The sequence below is a fragment of the Pan troglodytes genome, chromosome 9, assembly GCF_028858775.2.
Source record: "Pan troglodytes isolate AG18354 chromosome 9, NHGRI_mPanTro3-v2.0_pri, whole genome shotgun sequence".
Lineage (NCBI taxonomy): Eukaryota > Metazoa > Chordata > Mammalia > Primates > Hominidae > Pan > Pan troglodytes.
The window spans coordinates 58,765,334-58,781,352 of NC_072407.2; the positions used below are offsets into that span (position 1 = coordinate 58,765,334).

The 16,019-nt window shown below is 38.9% G+C and overlaps 2 protein-coding genes across 2 annotated transcripts; both read right to left on the reverse strand.

Annotated features, from left to right (window-relative positions):
* Positions 1–2,857: 2,857 nt before the first annotated feature.
* LOC466568 (olfactory receptor 5M8-like) lies at positions 2,858–3,637 on the reverse strand. Its single transcript, XM_016922431.4, has one exon. The coding sequence runs from the start codon at positions 3,635–3,637 to the stop codon at positions 2,858–2,860; it is 780 nt and encodes a 259-aa protein (XP_016777920.4).
* Positions 3,638–14,654: 11,017 nt separating this feature from the next.
* LOC747805 (olfactory receptor 5M8-like) lies at positions 14,655–15,593 on the reverse strand. The gene has a single exon (XM_001158411.5). The coding sequence runs from the start codon at positions 15,591–15,593 to the stop codon at positions 14,655–14,657; it is 939 nt and encodes a 312-aa protein (XP_001158411.4).
* Between the last annotated feature and the right edge of the window lie 426 nt (positions 15,594–16,019).

Genomic DNA, 16,019 nt, shown 5'->3' on the forward strand with positions numbered 1-16,019 from the left:
CCTCTGCCCGGCCGCCACCCCGTCTGGGAGGTGTACCCAACAGCTCATTGAGAACAGGCCATGATGACGATGGCAGTTTTGTCAAATAGAAAAGGGGGAAATGTGGGGAAAAGAAAGAGAAATCAGATTGTTACTGTGTCTGTGTAGAAAGAAGTAGACATAGGAGACTCCATTTTGTTCTGTACTAAGAAAAATTCTTCTGCCTTGGGATGCTGTTAATCTATAACCTTACCCCCAACCCCCTGCTCTCTGAAACATGTGCTGTGTCCACTCAGGGTTAAATGGATTAAGGGCAGTGCAAGATGTGCTTTGTTAAACAGATGCTTGAAGGCAGCATGCTCGTTAAGAGTCATCACCACTCCCTAATCTCAAGTACCCAGGGACACAAACACTGCAGAAGGCCGCAGGGTCCTCTGCCTAGGAAAACCAGAGACTCTTGTTCACATGTTTATCTGCTGACCTTCCCTCCACTATTGTCCTATGACCCTGCCAAATCCCCCTCTCCGAGAAACACCCAAGAATGATCAATAAATACTAAAAAATAAATAAATAAATAAATAAATAAATAAAGGTGCTGAGAACATTAAAAAAAATGTAAAATGCTTCAATGCCTATAAAACACAGAGTCTCTCCTTCGGCCTGCAGATATGCTCGGAACTCTACATATTATATATAATTATTGCTTTATATAATCAGTCTTTGCATATATATGTACACATACATATATATACACACATATATATGGTCTTAGAATTTTAATTTTCACACTCATTTCAATGATTAAATATCTTTATTTTATAATTTGCATCAAGTAATCCTAATATCTGTAATAAGTTGAAGGTATTCATTTGTGCTTTTTATTTCTTATTTTCCTGGAAAATGTCTGTCGATTAGAACCTTATCTGCGGGATATCTTTGAAGTCTGAGTAGTTGATAATTCATTCTCTGACTTATGTTTATATTTGCTTATTCCAGTGTCATGAGGTTTCTTCTAACCTGGGCCTCTTTATGTTTTGTTTTTTGTTTGCTTGTTTTTGTTTTTGTTTATGTTTGTTTTGAGACAGAGTCTCCTTCTGTCACCCAGGCTGGAGTGCAGTGGCTCAATCTCCACTCACTGCAAGCTGCGCCTCCCAAGTTCAGGCCATTCTTCTGCCTCAATCTCCTGAGTAGCTAGGACTACCGGCGCCCACCACCACGCCCGGCTAATTTTTTGTACTCTTAGTAGAGACGGGGTTTCACCGTGTTAGGCAGATGGTCTCGATCTCCTGACCTCGTGATCCAACCGCCTGGGCCTCCCACAGTGCTGGGATTTCAGGTGTGAGCCACCACGCCAGGCCTATTTCATGTTTTTTTAGCTTCAGATTTGATAGCCCATCAAAGCAGTGTAAATATAAACGCTGAATTAATATGACCGTTAATCTATTGTCATAAATTCTTAAATAAGACTTTTTAACTCCTCCATGAAACAAAGCCTAAACGGACTACTTTCATCCTTCTTGTTGCTGTTGTTGACTCTGTCCTACTCTAGAGGTTGCAGCCCTTCAATAATCCGAATTTCCTGAGGGCATCTCTGTTCTAATTTCTCACCTTGCACACACCTCATCATTAGTCTCTTGTCTTCCTTGTATGTGATTATATCTTAAGTTCTAGGTTACCTCTAGGGGAACTATAGGCCTCCACACCCAAAAACACACATCTTCAAGATCATTACAACCACATGTTATACCTTTTGGGTTGATGTGGTTTTAGACATGCATTGAACAGATTATCTGTTAGCCTTGGGTCTCCTTAGACAGACTTTTAGGTAACATTCAGTTTAGAATCCTACTGGTCATTTATTTTTCCTCTAAAAAGCCAAGAAATAAACCAGATATGGACTGTGGAAACATAAGTGTGCCTCACTGTGGACCAAAGCATTGGTGTGTTTTAGGCTGGAGATGAGGTTGGTACAGGCAGAGGAAACAGCTGAGATGACAACTGAGTGTGCAAGGGATGAGGCTTACGTTTTAGGTTGGACATGGTAAAGTGGAATGCTGACTTCCTCTGTAAGATAGGCAAAAGTATCTAGTAGAGTTTAGCAGAAGTGCTCTTTTTTAAACCTTATTACAGCCTGGGCACAGTGGCTCACCCATGTAATGCAAACTCTTTTGGAGGCCCAGGCAGGTAGATCACTTGCACTCAGCAGTTCAAGACCAGTCTGGGCAACATGATGAAACCCCGTCTCTACAAAAAATACAAAAATTAGTGTGGTATGGTGGTGCACACCTGTAGTCCCAGCTACTGTGGCAGGGGTGAGGGGCGTAAGTGGGAGGATGGTTTGAAACCCTGAGATCAAGGTTGCTGTAAGCTGTGATCGTGCCACTGCACTCCAGTCCATCCTGGGTGATGGAGTGAGATGCTGTTTCAAAAAAAAAAAAAATAGCTTAATATATGTTTAAGAAGCAGTTTAAAACTATATGCCTAACTCCTTCCAAAAAGAAAACCCAGGTCTGGTTTTAAGGGTTTTATTTTCTAAAATACAAATTAGATTTTTTTTTATTTACATTGATTCCTCACTATAGAAATTTTTACTTTGGGGTATGGGCAGGCAAAACTATATTGATATCAAACTATCTGTTAATTGATGTAAATACTCATATTTCTTTTATTCACACTTCATAAAAATTCCCTAACCCTTCAAGGAAAACGTATAATTTTGGATAAATTTGTATTGCACTAAGCTCTATGAAAAAATTATAGGCTAAATAAAATGACAGCATGACAAAAATCAATACTGATGTTTATTTAGGAAACAATTTTCTTTTGAACAGTTCTTTGGATAAAGCCTTTTTCACATCCTTGTTCCTCAGACTGTAGATCATGGGATTAACATGGGGATCACAGTGGTATAAAGTACAGCTACCATTTGTCCTTGCTCCATGGACTCTTCTGATGGAGGTCTGAGATACATGAAGAACAGAGTTGCATAGAAAATAGTAACAGCTGTCAGATGGGAGCCGCAGGTAGAAAAAGCTTTTTGCCTGCCCTCTGTAGAGCGAATCCTTAAGATAGCAGGAAAAATGTAAAAGTAGGAAATAAATATGATGAAGAGAGAAAAAGAAAGATTCCAGCCAGCCACAACAAACATTGACAACTCCTTGTTGTAGGTGTCAGAACAAGCCAGCTTAATCAGTGGTGGGTCCGCACAGTACAAGTGATTAATTTTGTTGGGGCCACAGAAGGCTAGGTTGTAGGTCCACATGGTCTCCATCAGGCCAGTGAGCGCTCCATACACATAAGGCACCGTGATGAGGAAGGAGCACACACTTTTGGACATTTTGCTGCCATAAAGCAGAGGGTTGCAGATGGCCATGTACCGGTCAAAGGCCATCACAGCCAGGATGTAGATCTCAACGTGTACCAAGGTGATATAAAGGTAACACTGCACAAGACAGGCAGGATAGGAAATGCTTTTCTTCTCTGAAAGGAAAATCTCCAGCATCTTTGGGGTCACACTGGAAGAGAAGCACAGATCCAGGAAGGATAAGTGGCTCAGGAAAAAGTACATGGGCGTGTGGAGCCGGGCATTGGCCTGGATGAGGGCAATCATGCTGAGATTCCCTGCCACCGTGACCATGTAAATGGCCAGAAACAGCATGAAGAGGAGAATCTGTAATTCCTGGTGATTCGTCAGTCCCAGGAGAATGAACTCAGTCACCAACGTGAAGTTCCTTCTCACAATTTCCTTCAGTGGGAGAAAGGAACTTTACATATATATTGGATTGCAATACAATAGCAACATGATTATTACTATTATTACCAGTAGAGTAATAATCTTCTTACCAAAAGTTTTCCCCTCTTTTCAGCAGTTTTCCTCATTTTATTTCTAATGAACTTTGTTTCAGGTAAACTAAAGTAGGGATATTCAAAGCAGCTCTCTGCCTTTTTTGATACTGCCCTTTATTTTTCTTGTTTAATGTCCCTTTGTCTTTCTTTTCATTCCCTTCTAATTCAGCTTCTGTCTCTATTCTTCTTCTCTTCTTTCTCCTTCTCTTATTCTGCCCCTCTTTATATTTGAGAAATGTACTTTATAGGTGGACTTGCCCCAAAACATAACATTTAAAACTAACCAATTTCTTTATTCCTGATTATAATTCTGGCAGAGAATGAGTTTAGAGAGAGGAAAGAACAAGATATCAAAGAGCAATAATTGACTGAATGATCTTGTTCTTTGTGAATAGATTTCACCAGTTCAATCCCCTCTTGGAGAAGCCTGAGCAAACAAGTGGGGCTCACTTGTTGCTTTCTTCTTCCTCCAGACTCAATGCAATATAGATTTTCCAGGCAGGGCATGATTTGTTCCCCTTATTTTGAAAAATATCTACATATTTGCGTTTCGAGGGTTGCACAGCTATTAAATTCCAGCCATTAACACTCCACTTGAATTTTTTGGAGGAAATTTTCCAATGTGTCAAGTTGAGAGTCATGGAAATTCTGTCCTCTTGATCTTCCACTTCTAGTTTCCACTGAGAGATGAGATTCTCTGTTTAGAAAGGCTTAAGCAGGGGTCAGATGCTAGCCTCTCCTTGTCTTAAGGGAGTGAGTTAATGACTCAAGTTTGAGAAAATTCTTTTTCATCTAATTCATTACAGTGAGGTTTGAAGATCAGGCTGATGTTGCAAAGAAACACTGATTCTGTGTGGTTTGATCTGCTCAGCCTCCACACCTGCCTAGGCTGCTATCTGTTCTCTAAGCCTGGTCTTTTAACCGCACATTGATTTAGGAGCCCTAACATCCTTTCAGAATGTTCCGGTTTTGCTTAGCATAACCAGAGCTGTGTTCTGTTACTTACAACAACAACAAAAACTGTTAACACTGATATTAATGAAATGTACCTTCTATTTTTCTATGTAAAAATCATCTTTATTCACAAGAACATCTTATAGAAGGTTATTTTTGAATATCTGAAACAAAGATTTTATTTGTGATTTATACAACATTGAGTAAAAGCTGTGTCTACATCTATTCAATCATAGTAGTGATGTACCTTTGAAGGGGTGGCCTGCCCCTCCACACCTGTGGGTATTTCTAGTTGGGTGGGATGAAAGACTGAGAAAAGAAATAAGACACAGAGACAAAGTACAGAGAAACAACAATGGGCCCAGGGGACTGGCACTCAGCATATCAAGGACCTGCACCAGCCTCTGAGTTCCCTCAGTTTTTATTGATTATTATCTTCATTATTTCAGCAAAAAGGAATGTAGCAGGCGGGCAGGGTGATAATAAGAAGGTCAGCAACAAACATGTGAGCAATAGAATCTATGTCATAATTAAGTTCAAGGGAAGGTACTATGACTGGACATGCACATAAGCCAGATTTATGTTTCTCTCCACCCAAACATCTCAGTGGAGTAAAGAATAACAAGGCAGCATTGCTGCAAACGTGTCTCACCTCCCACCATAGGGCAGTTTTTCTCTGATCTCAGAAATGAACAAATGTACTATCGGGTTTTATACCGAGACATTCAGTCCCCAGGGGCAGGCAGGAGACAGTGGCCTTCCTCTATCTCAACTGCAAGAGGCTTTCCTCTTTTACTAATCCTCCTCAGCACAGACCCTTTACGGGTGTCGGGCTGGGGGATGGTCAGGTCTTTCTCATGCCACGAGGCCATATTTCAGACTATCACATGGGGAGAAACCTTGGACAATACCCCGCTTTCAAGGTCAGAGGTCCCTACGGCTTTCCGCAGTGCAATGTGCCCCTGGTTTCAGACCATATTTCAGACTATCACATAGGGAGAAACCTTGGACAATACTCCGCTTTCAAGGGCAGAGGTCCCTGCGGCTTTCCACGGTGCATTGTGCTCCTGGTTTATCAAGACTAGAGAATGGCGATGACTTTTACCAATGTATACTGCTTGTAAACATTTTGTTAACAAGGCATGTCCTGCACAGCCCTAGATCACTTAAACCTTGATTTCATACAACGCATGTTTTTGTGAGCTCCAGGTTGGGTCAAAGTGGTTGGGTCAAAGTGGCTGGGGCAAAGCTACAAATTAACAACATCTCAGCAAAGCAATTGTTTAAAGTACAGGTCTTTTTCAAAATGGAGTCTCTTATGTCTTTCCTTTCTACACAGACACAGTAACAGTCTGATCTCTCTTTCTTTTCCCTACATACCTTCATTCATTTTTATATATCAAGCTCCTGTCAGATTTCAGCTTTGTTTCTTTGTTTAATGTTTAATGTTGTTTATGCAATAATTTATATACAGTGAAATTTATATATTTAAAGTGCTCAACTTTGTATATTTGACAAATGCACACATCCGGTTGACATTCTTAAGTTTTAGGACTAGACCAAACACAAAGATGAATGCCTTGATAAAAATACAATAGCCTTAGCATAAAATCAATTCACAGGATCTGGAGTTAGATATTTCTGAAATGCTGCTCTATTCTTTTGACATGTTCCTTATTCTGTGTTTTAGTTTTACCACTAATTTAACCAGCACTTACATGGTGTTTCTTATATGCCAAACACTAATCTATTTTATAAGTTTTAACACATTCAACCCTCAAACCAAGTCTATGACATTTTGCCTATAATAGATATGGATAACAACATATTTCCCTCATGGTTAGTACAGAAAGAAATTCCACTACAAACCATAAAGCATACTGTACTGGTAGAAACATACGTTTGGGAGTCGACTGGTTGAGTTCACATTCTGATGTCAGAACTTCTGATCTGAGTAGTCTGGGTCATGTTTCTTAATAATTCTGGACTATAATTTTTTTCTATTACAGATGAAATTAGCAAATACAAAAGCGCTGTTTTTCGGATTTCACAAAATGGGGTATGTGATATGCATAGCACTGTGCCCAATGTGTGGCAAACCCTTAATAAATATTAGCTTTCATTTATATTGAGTGAAAGATCCTAGAGCATGCCTCTTATATTTTTATGCCATTAACTTCCATCCTCATTATTCAAGACTTTAACAAATAAAAGTACCTTAAATGCTAAGTGTCTACATTTTTCTGGTAATTGGCATTCTTCTTTCCACCTAGTCATTTAATCATCACTATCGTATATCTAACTCTGATAACACATATGATTGTACAACAAGTGTTCCAGGATTACAAACACATGCAGAAACTTATTTATGAATAAGGGAAGAGCTATCCTTACAAAGAATATCAAATGGCTTTTCTGGTGACAAATACAGGAATAATTTATAATATTTGTATGATGACTTTATTTCCCTAAGGGATTTCACAGATATGCAAAAATGAAGCAATTACTCTGTCAGATTTTTTTTCTCACTGAATAATTTCTCTAGAGATATGACATTTGGCACAACACAAATTTAAAATGGGAACTCACAACTGTCTGGTCCTTCTCTGCCTTATGTTTCAGTCTCAGCATTTTCCTTCTTACATTGGAAAATCCATAAGATAACATTCATGTCTGCCATGGATTCTCACATTGCCTTAGGTTTACCATGTTACTTTCAACTTAATTCAACTTGTCTGATACAGTTTCTCTCGTACTATTGTCACAAACTTTGTGTCAAACTTCTATTAGCCTTTCACGTTTCTTAATCTGTGTTACGGACTGGATTGTGCCCCTTCCCTCACTCTCCAAAATTCATATGCTGAAGTTCTAACTCCAAGCACCACAGAGCATGACTGTTGGAGACACAATATCTAAAGAGAACACTTAGTAAAATAAAGTCTAATGGGTGAGCTGTGCCCTAATCCAATATAACTTGCATCCTTATAAGAAGAGATTAGAATACAGATACAAAAAAAGAAAGTGTAAAGAGGTCTGGATAAGATGATCATCCACAAGCCAGAAAGAGAACTCAGAATGAAACCAATTTTGCCCACACCTTGATCTTGGACTTCTAGCCTCTAGAACTGTGAGGAAATAAATCTGCATGTTTAAGTCACCAAGTTCATGGTACTTATTTGTGGCAGCCCTAGCAAACTAATACCCTCTGTGTACTGATAGGTAAATAGAATGCTTTGATATTGGAATGAAGCTTTGCTTGCTTGAAGACTAGTACTATTTTTATTCGTTTTTAGTAACCTTTATATTGAAGTCTAATTTACACACAGATAATGAGCACAAAACGTAAGTGTACAGCTTCATGAATTATGATTTTTTTGTTTTTTGAGTCAGTGTCGCTCTGTTGCCTAGGCTGGAGTGCAGTGGTGGGATCTCGGCTCACTGCAAGCTTCGCCTCCGGGTTCACGCCATTCTCCTGCCTCAGCCTCCTGAGTAGCTGGGACTACGGGTGCCCGCCACCACGCCTGGCTAATTTTTTGTATTTTTAGTAGAGACAGGGTTTCACTGTGCTGGCCAGGATGGTCTCAACCTCCTGACCTAGTGATTCACCTGCCTCGGCCTCCCAAAGTCGTGGGATTACAGGCATGAGCCACCGTGCCCGGCCTGCTTCATGAATTTTTACAAAGTGAACATACTTGTATTACTTGCTTCTAAATTCTCAAATAGAACATTACCAGTACTCCACCATCTGTCTTCATGCCCTTTCCTAGTCACTAACCTCAAATTAACTATATCTTTGCTTTTAACACTGTAGATTAATTGTGTCTGGTTTTGAATTTTCTGTAATAGAAATTATACAGTGCATATTTTGTTAGGTCTAGTCTCCAATGAACACTACATTGGTGCTAAATATTATGTTGGTGATTTTTATTCATGATGATGAGTGTGATGAATATGTAAATAATTCCTTCATCTGCACTGCTGTATAATAAGTACACCAAACTTTATATATAGGTTATTTCCAGATGTGGCTATTACAAAATTCAGTCTTGTGCATATCTCTTCATGAACATATTCATGCATTTCTGACTGCCATAACTATGAGTAGAAGTGTTGGCTTATGGAGTATAAATATGTCCAGCTTAAATTTATGCTGCCTAATAGTTTTCCAAACTGGTTATATCCATTTGTATTCTCACTAACATTATGTGAGAGATTCAATTGTTCCATAGTCCCACCAGTACTTAGCAATATCATTTTTTTCTTTTTGTCATTTAGCAACATATAGGTACAGATATATAAAAGCACAAATATCTTGTAATTGTAATGTGTACTTCCCTAACGATTATTAAAGTTGAGCACAAAGTCATATGTTACTTGGTTCTTTGAATACATTTTTATATAGCACCAGTTCTCATTTTGCTGGTTTTTCTACTATCTGTTTTTTAACAAGGTGACATACATTTGTTTTATTACACTTTAAGTTCTGGGATACATGTGCAGAACCTGCAGGTTTGTTACATAGGTATATATGTGCTATGGTGGTTTGCTGCACCCATCAACCTGTAATCTACATTAAATATTTCTCCTAGTGCTATCCCTTCCCTAGCCCCCGAACCCCTGACAAGCCCTGGTGTGTGATATTCCCCTTCCTGTGTCCATGTGTTCTCATTGTTCACACCCACTTATAAGTGAGAACAACATGCAGTGTTTTGTTTTCTGTTCCTGTGTTAGTTTGCTGAGAATGATGGTTTCCAGGTTCATCCATTTCCCTGCATAGGACATGAACTCATCCTCTTTTATGTCTGCATAGTGTGCCACGGTGTATATGTGCCACATTTTCTTTATCCAGTCTATGGTTGATGGGCATTTGTGTTGGTTTCAAGTCTTTGCTATTGCGAATAGTGCTGCAATAAACATACATGTGCATGTGTCTTTATAGTAGAATATTTATAATCTTTTGGGTATGTAACCCAGTAATGGGATTGTTGGGTCAAATGGTATTTCTGGTTCTAGATCCTCGAGGAATCACCACACTGTCTTCCACAATGGTTGAACTAATTTATACTCCCACCAACAATGTAAAAGCATTCCTGTTTCTCCACGTCCTCTCCAGCATCTGTTGTTTTCTGACTTTTTCATGATCGCCATTCTAACTGGCGTGAGATGGTACTCACTGTGGTTTTTTGATGTGCATTTCTCTAATGACCAGTGATGATGAGGTTTTTTTCACATGTTTATTGCCCACATAAATGTCTTCTTCTGAGAAGTGTCTGTTCATATCCTTTGCCCACTTTTTGATGGGGTCGTTTGTTTATTTCCTGTAAATTTGTTTAAGTTCCTTATAGATTCTGGATGGATAGATTGCAAAAATTTTCTCCCATTTTGTAGGTTGCCTGTTCACTCTGATGATAGTTTCCTTTGCTGTGCAGAAGCTCTTTCATTTAGTGAGATCCCATTTGCCAGTTTTGGCTTCTGTTGCCATTGCTTTTGATGTTTTAGTCATGAAGTCTTTGCCTGTTCCTATGTCCTGAATGGTATTGCCTAGGTTTTCTTCTAGGGTTTTTGTGGTTTTAGGTCTTACGTTTAAGTCTTTTATCCCTCTTGAGTTAATTTTTGTCTAAGGTATAAGGAAGGGGTCCAGCTTCAGTTTTCTGCATATGGCTAGCCAGTTTTCCCAACACCATTTATTAAACAGGGAATCCTTTATCCTATTGCTTGCTTTTGCCAGGATTGTCAAAGATCAGATGGTTGTAGATGTGTGGCATCATTTCTGAGGCCTCTGTTCTGTTCCATTGGTCTATATATGTGTTTTGGTACCAGTATCATGCTGTTTTTGTTACTGTAGCCTTGTAGTATAGTTTGAAGTCAGGTAGTATGATGCTTCCAGCTTAGTTCTTTTTGCTTAGGATTGTCTTGGCTATATGGGTTCTTTTTCAGTTTCATATGAAATTTACAAGAGATTTTTCTAATTCTGTGAAGAAAGTCAATGGTAGCTTGACAGGGATAGCATTGAATCAATAAATTACTTTGGGCAGTTTGACCATTTTTATGATATTGATTCTTCCTATCCATGAGCATGGAATGTTTTTCCATCTGTTTGTGTCCTCTCTTATTTCCTTGAGCGGTGGTTTGTAGTTCTCCTTGAAGAGGTCCTTCACATCCCTTGTAAGTTGGATTCCTAGGCATTTTATTCTCTTTGTAGCAATTGTGAATGGGAATTCACTCATGATTTGTCTCTCTGTTTGTCTGTTATTGGTGTATAGGAATGCTTGTGATTTTTGCACATTGATTTTGTATCCTAAGACTTTGCCGAAGATGTTCATCAGCTTAAGGAGATTTGGGGCTGAGACAATGGGGTTTTCTAAATATACAATCATGTCATCTCCAAAACAAGGAAGAAGTCAAATCTCTGGATAGATCAATAACAAGTTCTGAAATTGTGGCAATAATTAATAGCCTACCAATCAAAAAAACCCAGGACCAGATGGAATCACAGCCGAATTCTACCAGAGGTACAAACAGGAGGTGGTACCATTCCTTCTGAAACTATTCCAAACAACAGAAAAAGAGGGACTCCTCCCTAACTCATTTTATGAGGCCAGCGTCATCCTGATATCAAAACCTGGCAGAGACACAACAAAAAAAGAAAATTTCAGGCCAATATCCCTGATGAACATCGATGCAAATATCCTCAATAAAATACTGGCAAACCAAATCCAACAGCACATCAAAAAGCTTATCCACCACGATCAAGTTGGCTTTATCGCTGGGATGCAAGGCTAACTTAACATACCCAAGTCAATAAACATAATCCATCACATAAACAGAACGAATGACAAAAACCACATGATTATCTCAATAGATGAAGAAAAAAAGGCGTTCTATGAAATTCAACACCCCTTCATGCTGAAAACTCTCAATAAACTAGGTATTGATGTAATGTATCTCAAAATAACAAGAGCTATTTATGACAAACTCACAGCCAATATCATACTGAATGGGCAAAAGCTGGAAACATTCCCTTTGAAAAGTGACACAAGACAAGGATGCCCTCTCTCACCACTCCTATTAAACACAGTATTGGAAGATCTGGCCAGGGCAATCAGGCAAGAGAAAAATAGGGTATTCAAATAGGAAGACAAGGTGATATCTTAACACCACTACTAACCTTACCAATTTTGAAAAGCTGTTTTCCCTGTACTCTGTGTTGTGGTTTCTCTTGTGATTTGTGAAGGTGCAGCTCAAGCCCATGGAGGTTAACCTGTAGATGCTGTTGGCCAGGTTGAGGGTGCTGGTCAGGGGTGCTTTAAGGATGTGCTAGGGCTGGAAAGGGTGGCTCTGGGCTGGATGCCAGCACCTGCCTACTCTTTGTATCACAGCCTCACACAAGAACATCAGGAAAAATTGATTGAAGAACTGAAGAGACAAGGAGATAGTCCTAAAGGGTACTTCATGAAGCAGAGTATCGGAAACTTCTGTCACACAATTAGACTTATACATGCAATGGCCAATAACCAAGACAAACTAAAATTTGAGGCAGGTCAATCCTGAAATATTTTATTTCTGACATGGAGAAAAATATCACTTGAAGACAGCACAAAATCCTTTGAAAAGAATAAGGCCTTTCAGGCAGTTTATGAGGCTATCTTATAGCAAGGCCAATGTCAGGCAAATGACAAAGTGAATTTTTGTTTTATTCTGTTTAGCAATGTGGATGGCCACCTCTCTGAACTTGGTGGATGAGTGCCTTTGCTAGTGAACTATGGTGCCAGTTCAGAGGACTCACTGTTGCAGGATTGTAGTGATTAGGCTGCCAAGGTCTGCATGAAATTTACTAAGGAAGAAGAAGAGAAAGGCTGACTCTCCAAGACCACTTAAAGCCTCATGAGAGAGACTTAGCTGTTTCTTCCTCTTCCTTTCAATGTGAAAATTTATATACCTGCCTATCCACTCTAAAAATGCTTCAATGCCTATAAAACACAGAGACTCTCCTTCGGCCTGCAGATATGCTTGGAACTCTACATATTATATATAATTATTGCTTTATATAATCAGTCTTTGCATATATATATGTACACATACATATGTACACACATATATACATGGTCTTAGAGTTTAAATTTTCACATTTATTTTCAATGATTAAATATCTTTATTTTATAATTTGCATCAAGTAATCCTAATATCTGAAATAAATTAAAGATATTCATTTGTGCTTTTTATTTCTTATTTGCCTGGAAAATTTCTGTGAATTAGAACTTTTTCAGTTGGCTATCTTTGAAGTCTCAGTGGTTGATAACCCATTCTCTGACTTATGTTTATGTTTGCTTATTCCAGTGTCATGAAGCTTCTTCTAACCTGGGCCTCTTTATGTTCTTCATTATTTAGCTTGAGATTTGATAGCCCATCAAAGCAGTATAAATATAAATGCTGACTTAACATGAGCATTAATTATTGTCATAAATTCTTAAATAAGACTTTTTAACTCCTCCATGAAACCAAGTCTAAACGGACTAGTTTCATCCTTGTTGTTGCTGTTGTTGACTCTGTCCTACTCTAGAGGTTGTAGCCCTTCAATAATCCGAATTTCATGAGGGCATCTCTGTTCTAATTTCTCACCTTGCACACACCTCATCATTAGTCTCTTGCTTCCTTGTATGTGATTATATCTTAAGTTCTAGGTTACCTCTAGGGGAACTATAGGCCTCCACACCCAAAACACACATCTTCAAGACTGGAAGACAGTGATCCCATGCAAATCTGTGATGATAGTATCATTACAACCACATGTTACACCTTTTGGGTTGATGTGGTTTTAGACATGCATTGAACAGATTGTCTATTAGCCTTGGATGTCCTTAGACAGACTTTTAGGTAACATTCAATTTAGAAGTCTACTGGCCATTTATTTTTCCTCTAAAAAGCCAAGAAATAAACCAGGTATGGACTGTGGAAACATAAGTGTGCCTCACTGTGGACCAAAGTGTTGGCGTGTTTTTGGCTGGAGATGAGGTTGGTACAGGCAGAGGCAACAGCTGAGATGACAGCTGAGTGTACAAGGGATGAGGCTCATATTTTAGGTTGAATATGGTAAAGTGGAATGTTGACTTTCTTTGTAAGACACAAAAGTATTTAGTAGAGTTTAGCAGAACTGCTATTTTTCTTAAAGCTTATTATAGGCTGGGCAGAGTGGCTTACACCTGTAATTCCTAAACTTTGGGAAGCCCAGGCAGGTAGATTACTGGAGCTCAGCAATTCAAGACCAGTCTGGGCAGCATGGTGAAATCCCGTCTCTACAAAAAAAACACAAAAATTAGTCAGGTATCGTGGTGTACACCTGTAGTCCCAACTACTATGGCAGAGGTGAGGGGCTGAGGTGGGAGGATGATTTGAGCACCAGAGATCAAGATTGCAGTAAGCTGTGATCACACCGCTGCACTCGAGTCCATCCTGGGTGATGGAGTGAGATGCTGTTTTCTTTTTGTTGTTGCTGTTGTTGTTGTTGTTTTAAAAAAAGCTTAATATATGTTTAAGAAGCAGTCTAAAACTATATGCCTAACTCCTTGCAAAAAGAAAACCCAGGTCTGGTTTTAAGGACTTTTTTTCTCTAAAGTATAAATTAGATTTTTTAAAATTTACATTGATTCTTCACTATAGAGCTTCTTACTTTGGGGTATGGGCAGGCAAAACTATATTGAATTCAAAATTCCTGTTAATTGATGTAAATACTCATTTTTCTTGTATTCACACTTCATAAAAATTCCCCAACACTTCTAGGAAAATATATAATTTTGGATATATTTGTATCAGACTATGCTCTATGAAAAATCATAGGGTAAATAAAATGACAACACGACAAAAATCAGTAGTAATGTTTATTTAGAAAACAATTTTCTTTTGAACAGTTCTTTGCATAATGCCTCTTTCACATCTTTGTTCCTCAGACTGTAGATCATGGGATTCAACATGGGGATTACAGTGGTATAAAATACAGCTACCATTTTCCCCTGCTTCACGGACTCTTCTGATGGACGTCTGAGATACATGAAGAAAAGAGCTGAATAGAAAATAGTAACGGCTGTCAGATGGGAGCCACAGGTAGAAAAAGCTTTGCGCCTGCCTTCTGTAGAGCAGATCCTTAGGGTGGCAGGAAATATGTAGAGATAGGAAATGAGGATGATAAGGAGAGGATAAGTGAAGTTGAAACCAGCCACAACAAACATTGACACCTCCTTGTTGTAGGTGTCAGAACAAGCCAGCTTAATCAGTGGTGGGTCCGCACAGTACAAGTGATTAATTTCACTGGGGCCACAGAAGGCTAGGTTGTAGGTCCACATAGTCTCCATCAGGCCAGTGAGTGCTCCATAAACATAAGGCACTGTGATGAGGAAAGAGCACACGCTCTTGGACATTCTGCTGCCATAAAGCAGAGGGTTGCAGATGGCCATGTACCGGTCAAAGGCCATCACAGCCAGGATGTAGAGCTCAACGTGGACCAAGGCGATAAAAAGGTAACACTGCACAAGACAGGCAGGATAGGAAATGCTTTTCTTCTCTGAAAGGAAAATCTCCAGCATCTTTGGGGTCACATTGGAAGAGAAGCACAGATCCACAAAGGATAAGTTGCTCAGGAAAAAGTACATGGGCGTGTGGAGCCGGGCGTTGGCCTGGATGAGGGCAATCATGCCAAGATTTCCTGCCACCGTGACCATGTAAATGGTGAGAAACAGCGTGAAGAGGAAAATCTGTAATTCCCGGTGATTGGCCAGTCCCAGGAGAATGAACTCAGTCATCAATGTACGGTTTCTTCTCATAATTTCCTTCAGTGGGAAATGAGAATGTTGGATTAGTAGATATTTTTTAAAGGGCAAACATTTTTATATTTTCTTGAAACATTGTTTTGCATTGCTCCTCTGCAGTTTTTCTAAATTTGTTTTGTGTCAGGAGACACTAGAGATAGTGATTTAATTGAAACAGGGTCTAATCTTTTTGGTTTATGTCACTTAATTTCTTACTCATATTCATTTCTACTGTGTCTATTTTTTTTACGTTTTGCTTTTTTATCTCACATCTTTGTTGCTCAGATTTTGCCACTAGTGCTAATAAACAAATGAATACTCAGCACTTTTGTAAATTAATTGTTTAGATAACTTAGCTATAAGTTATCTAACTTAACTGTAAGTTGAGAACCTGGTACCTGACATTCTTTTTCTGATTACAGTTAATTCTTCCATGCCATG

Coding starts and splice junctions, on each gene's coding strand:
- LOC747805 (XM_001158411.5), bottom strand. CDS start 15,593: ATGAGAAGAAACCGTACATTGATGACTGAGTTCATTCTCCTGGGACTG.
- LOC466568 (XM_016922431.4), bottom strand. CDS start 3,637: ATGCTGTTTCTGGCCATTTACATGGTCACGGTGGCAGGGAATCTCAGC.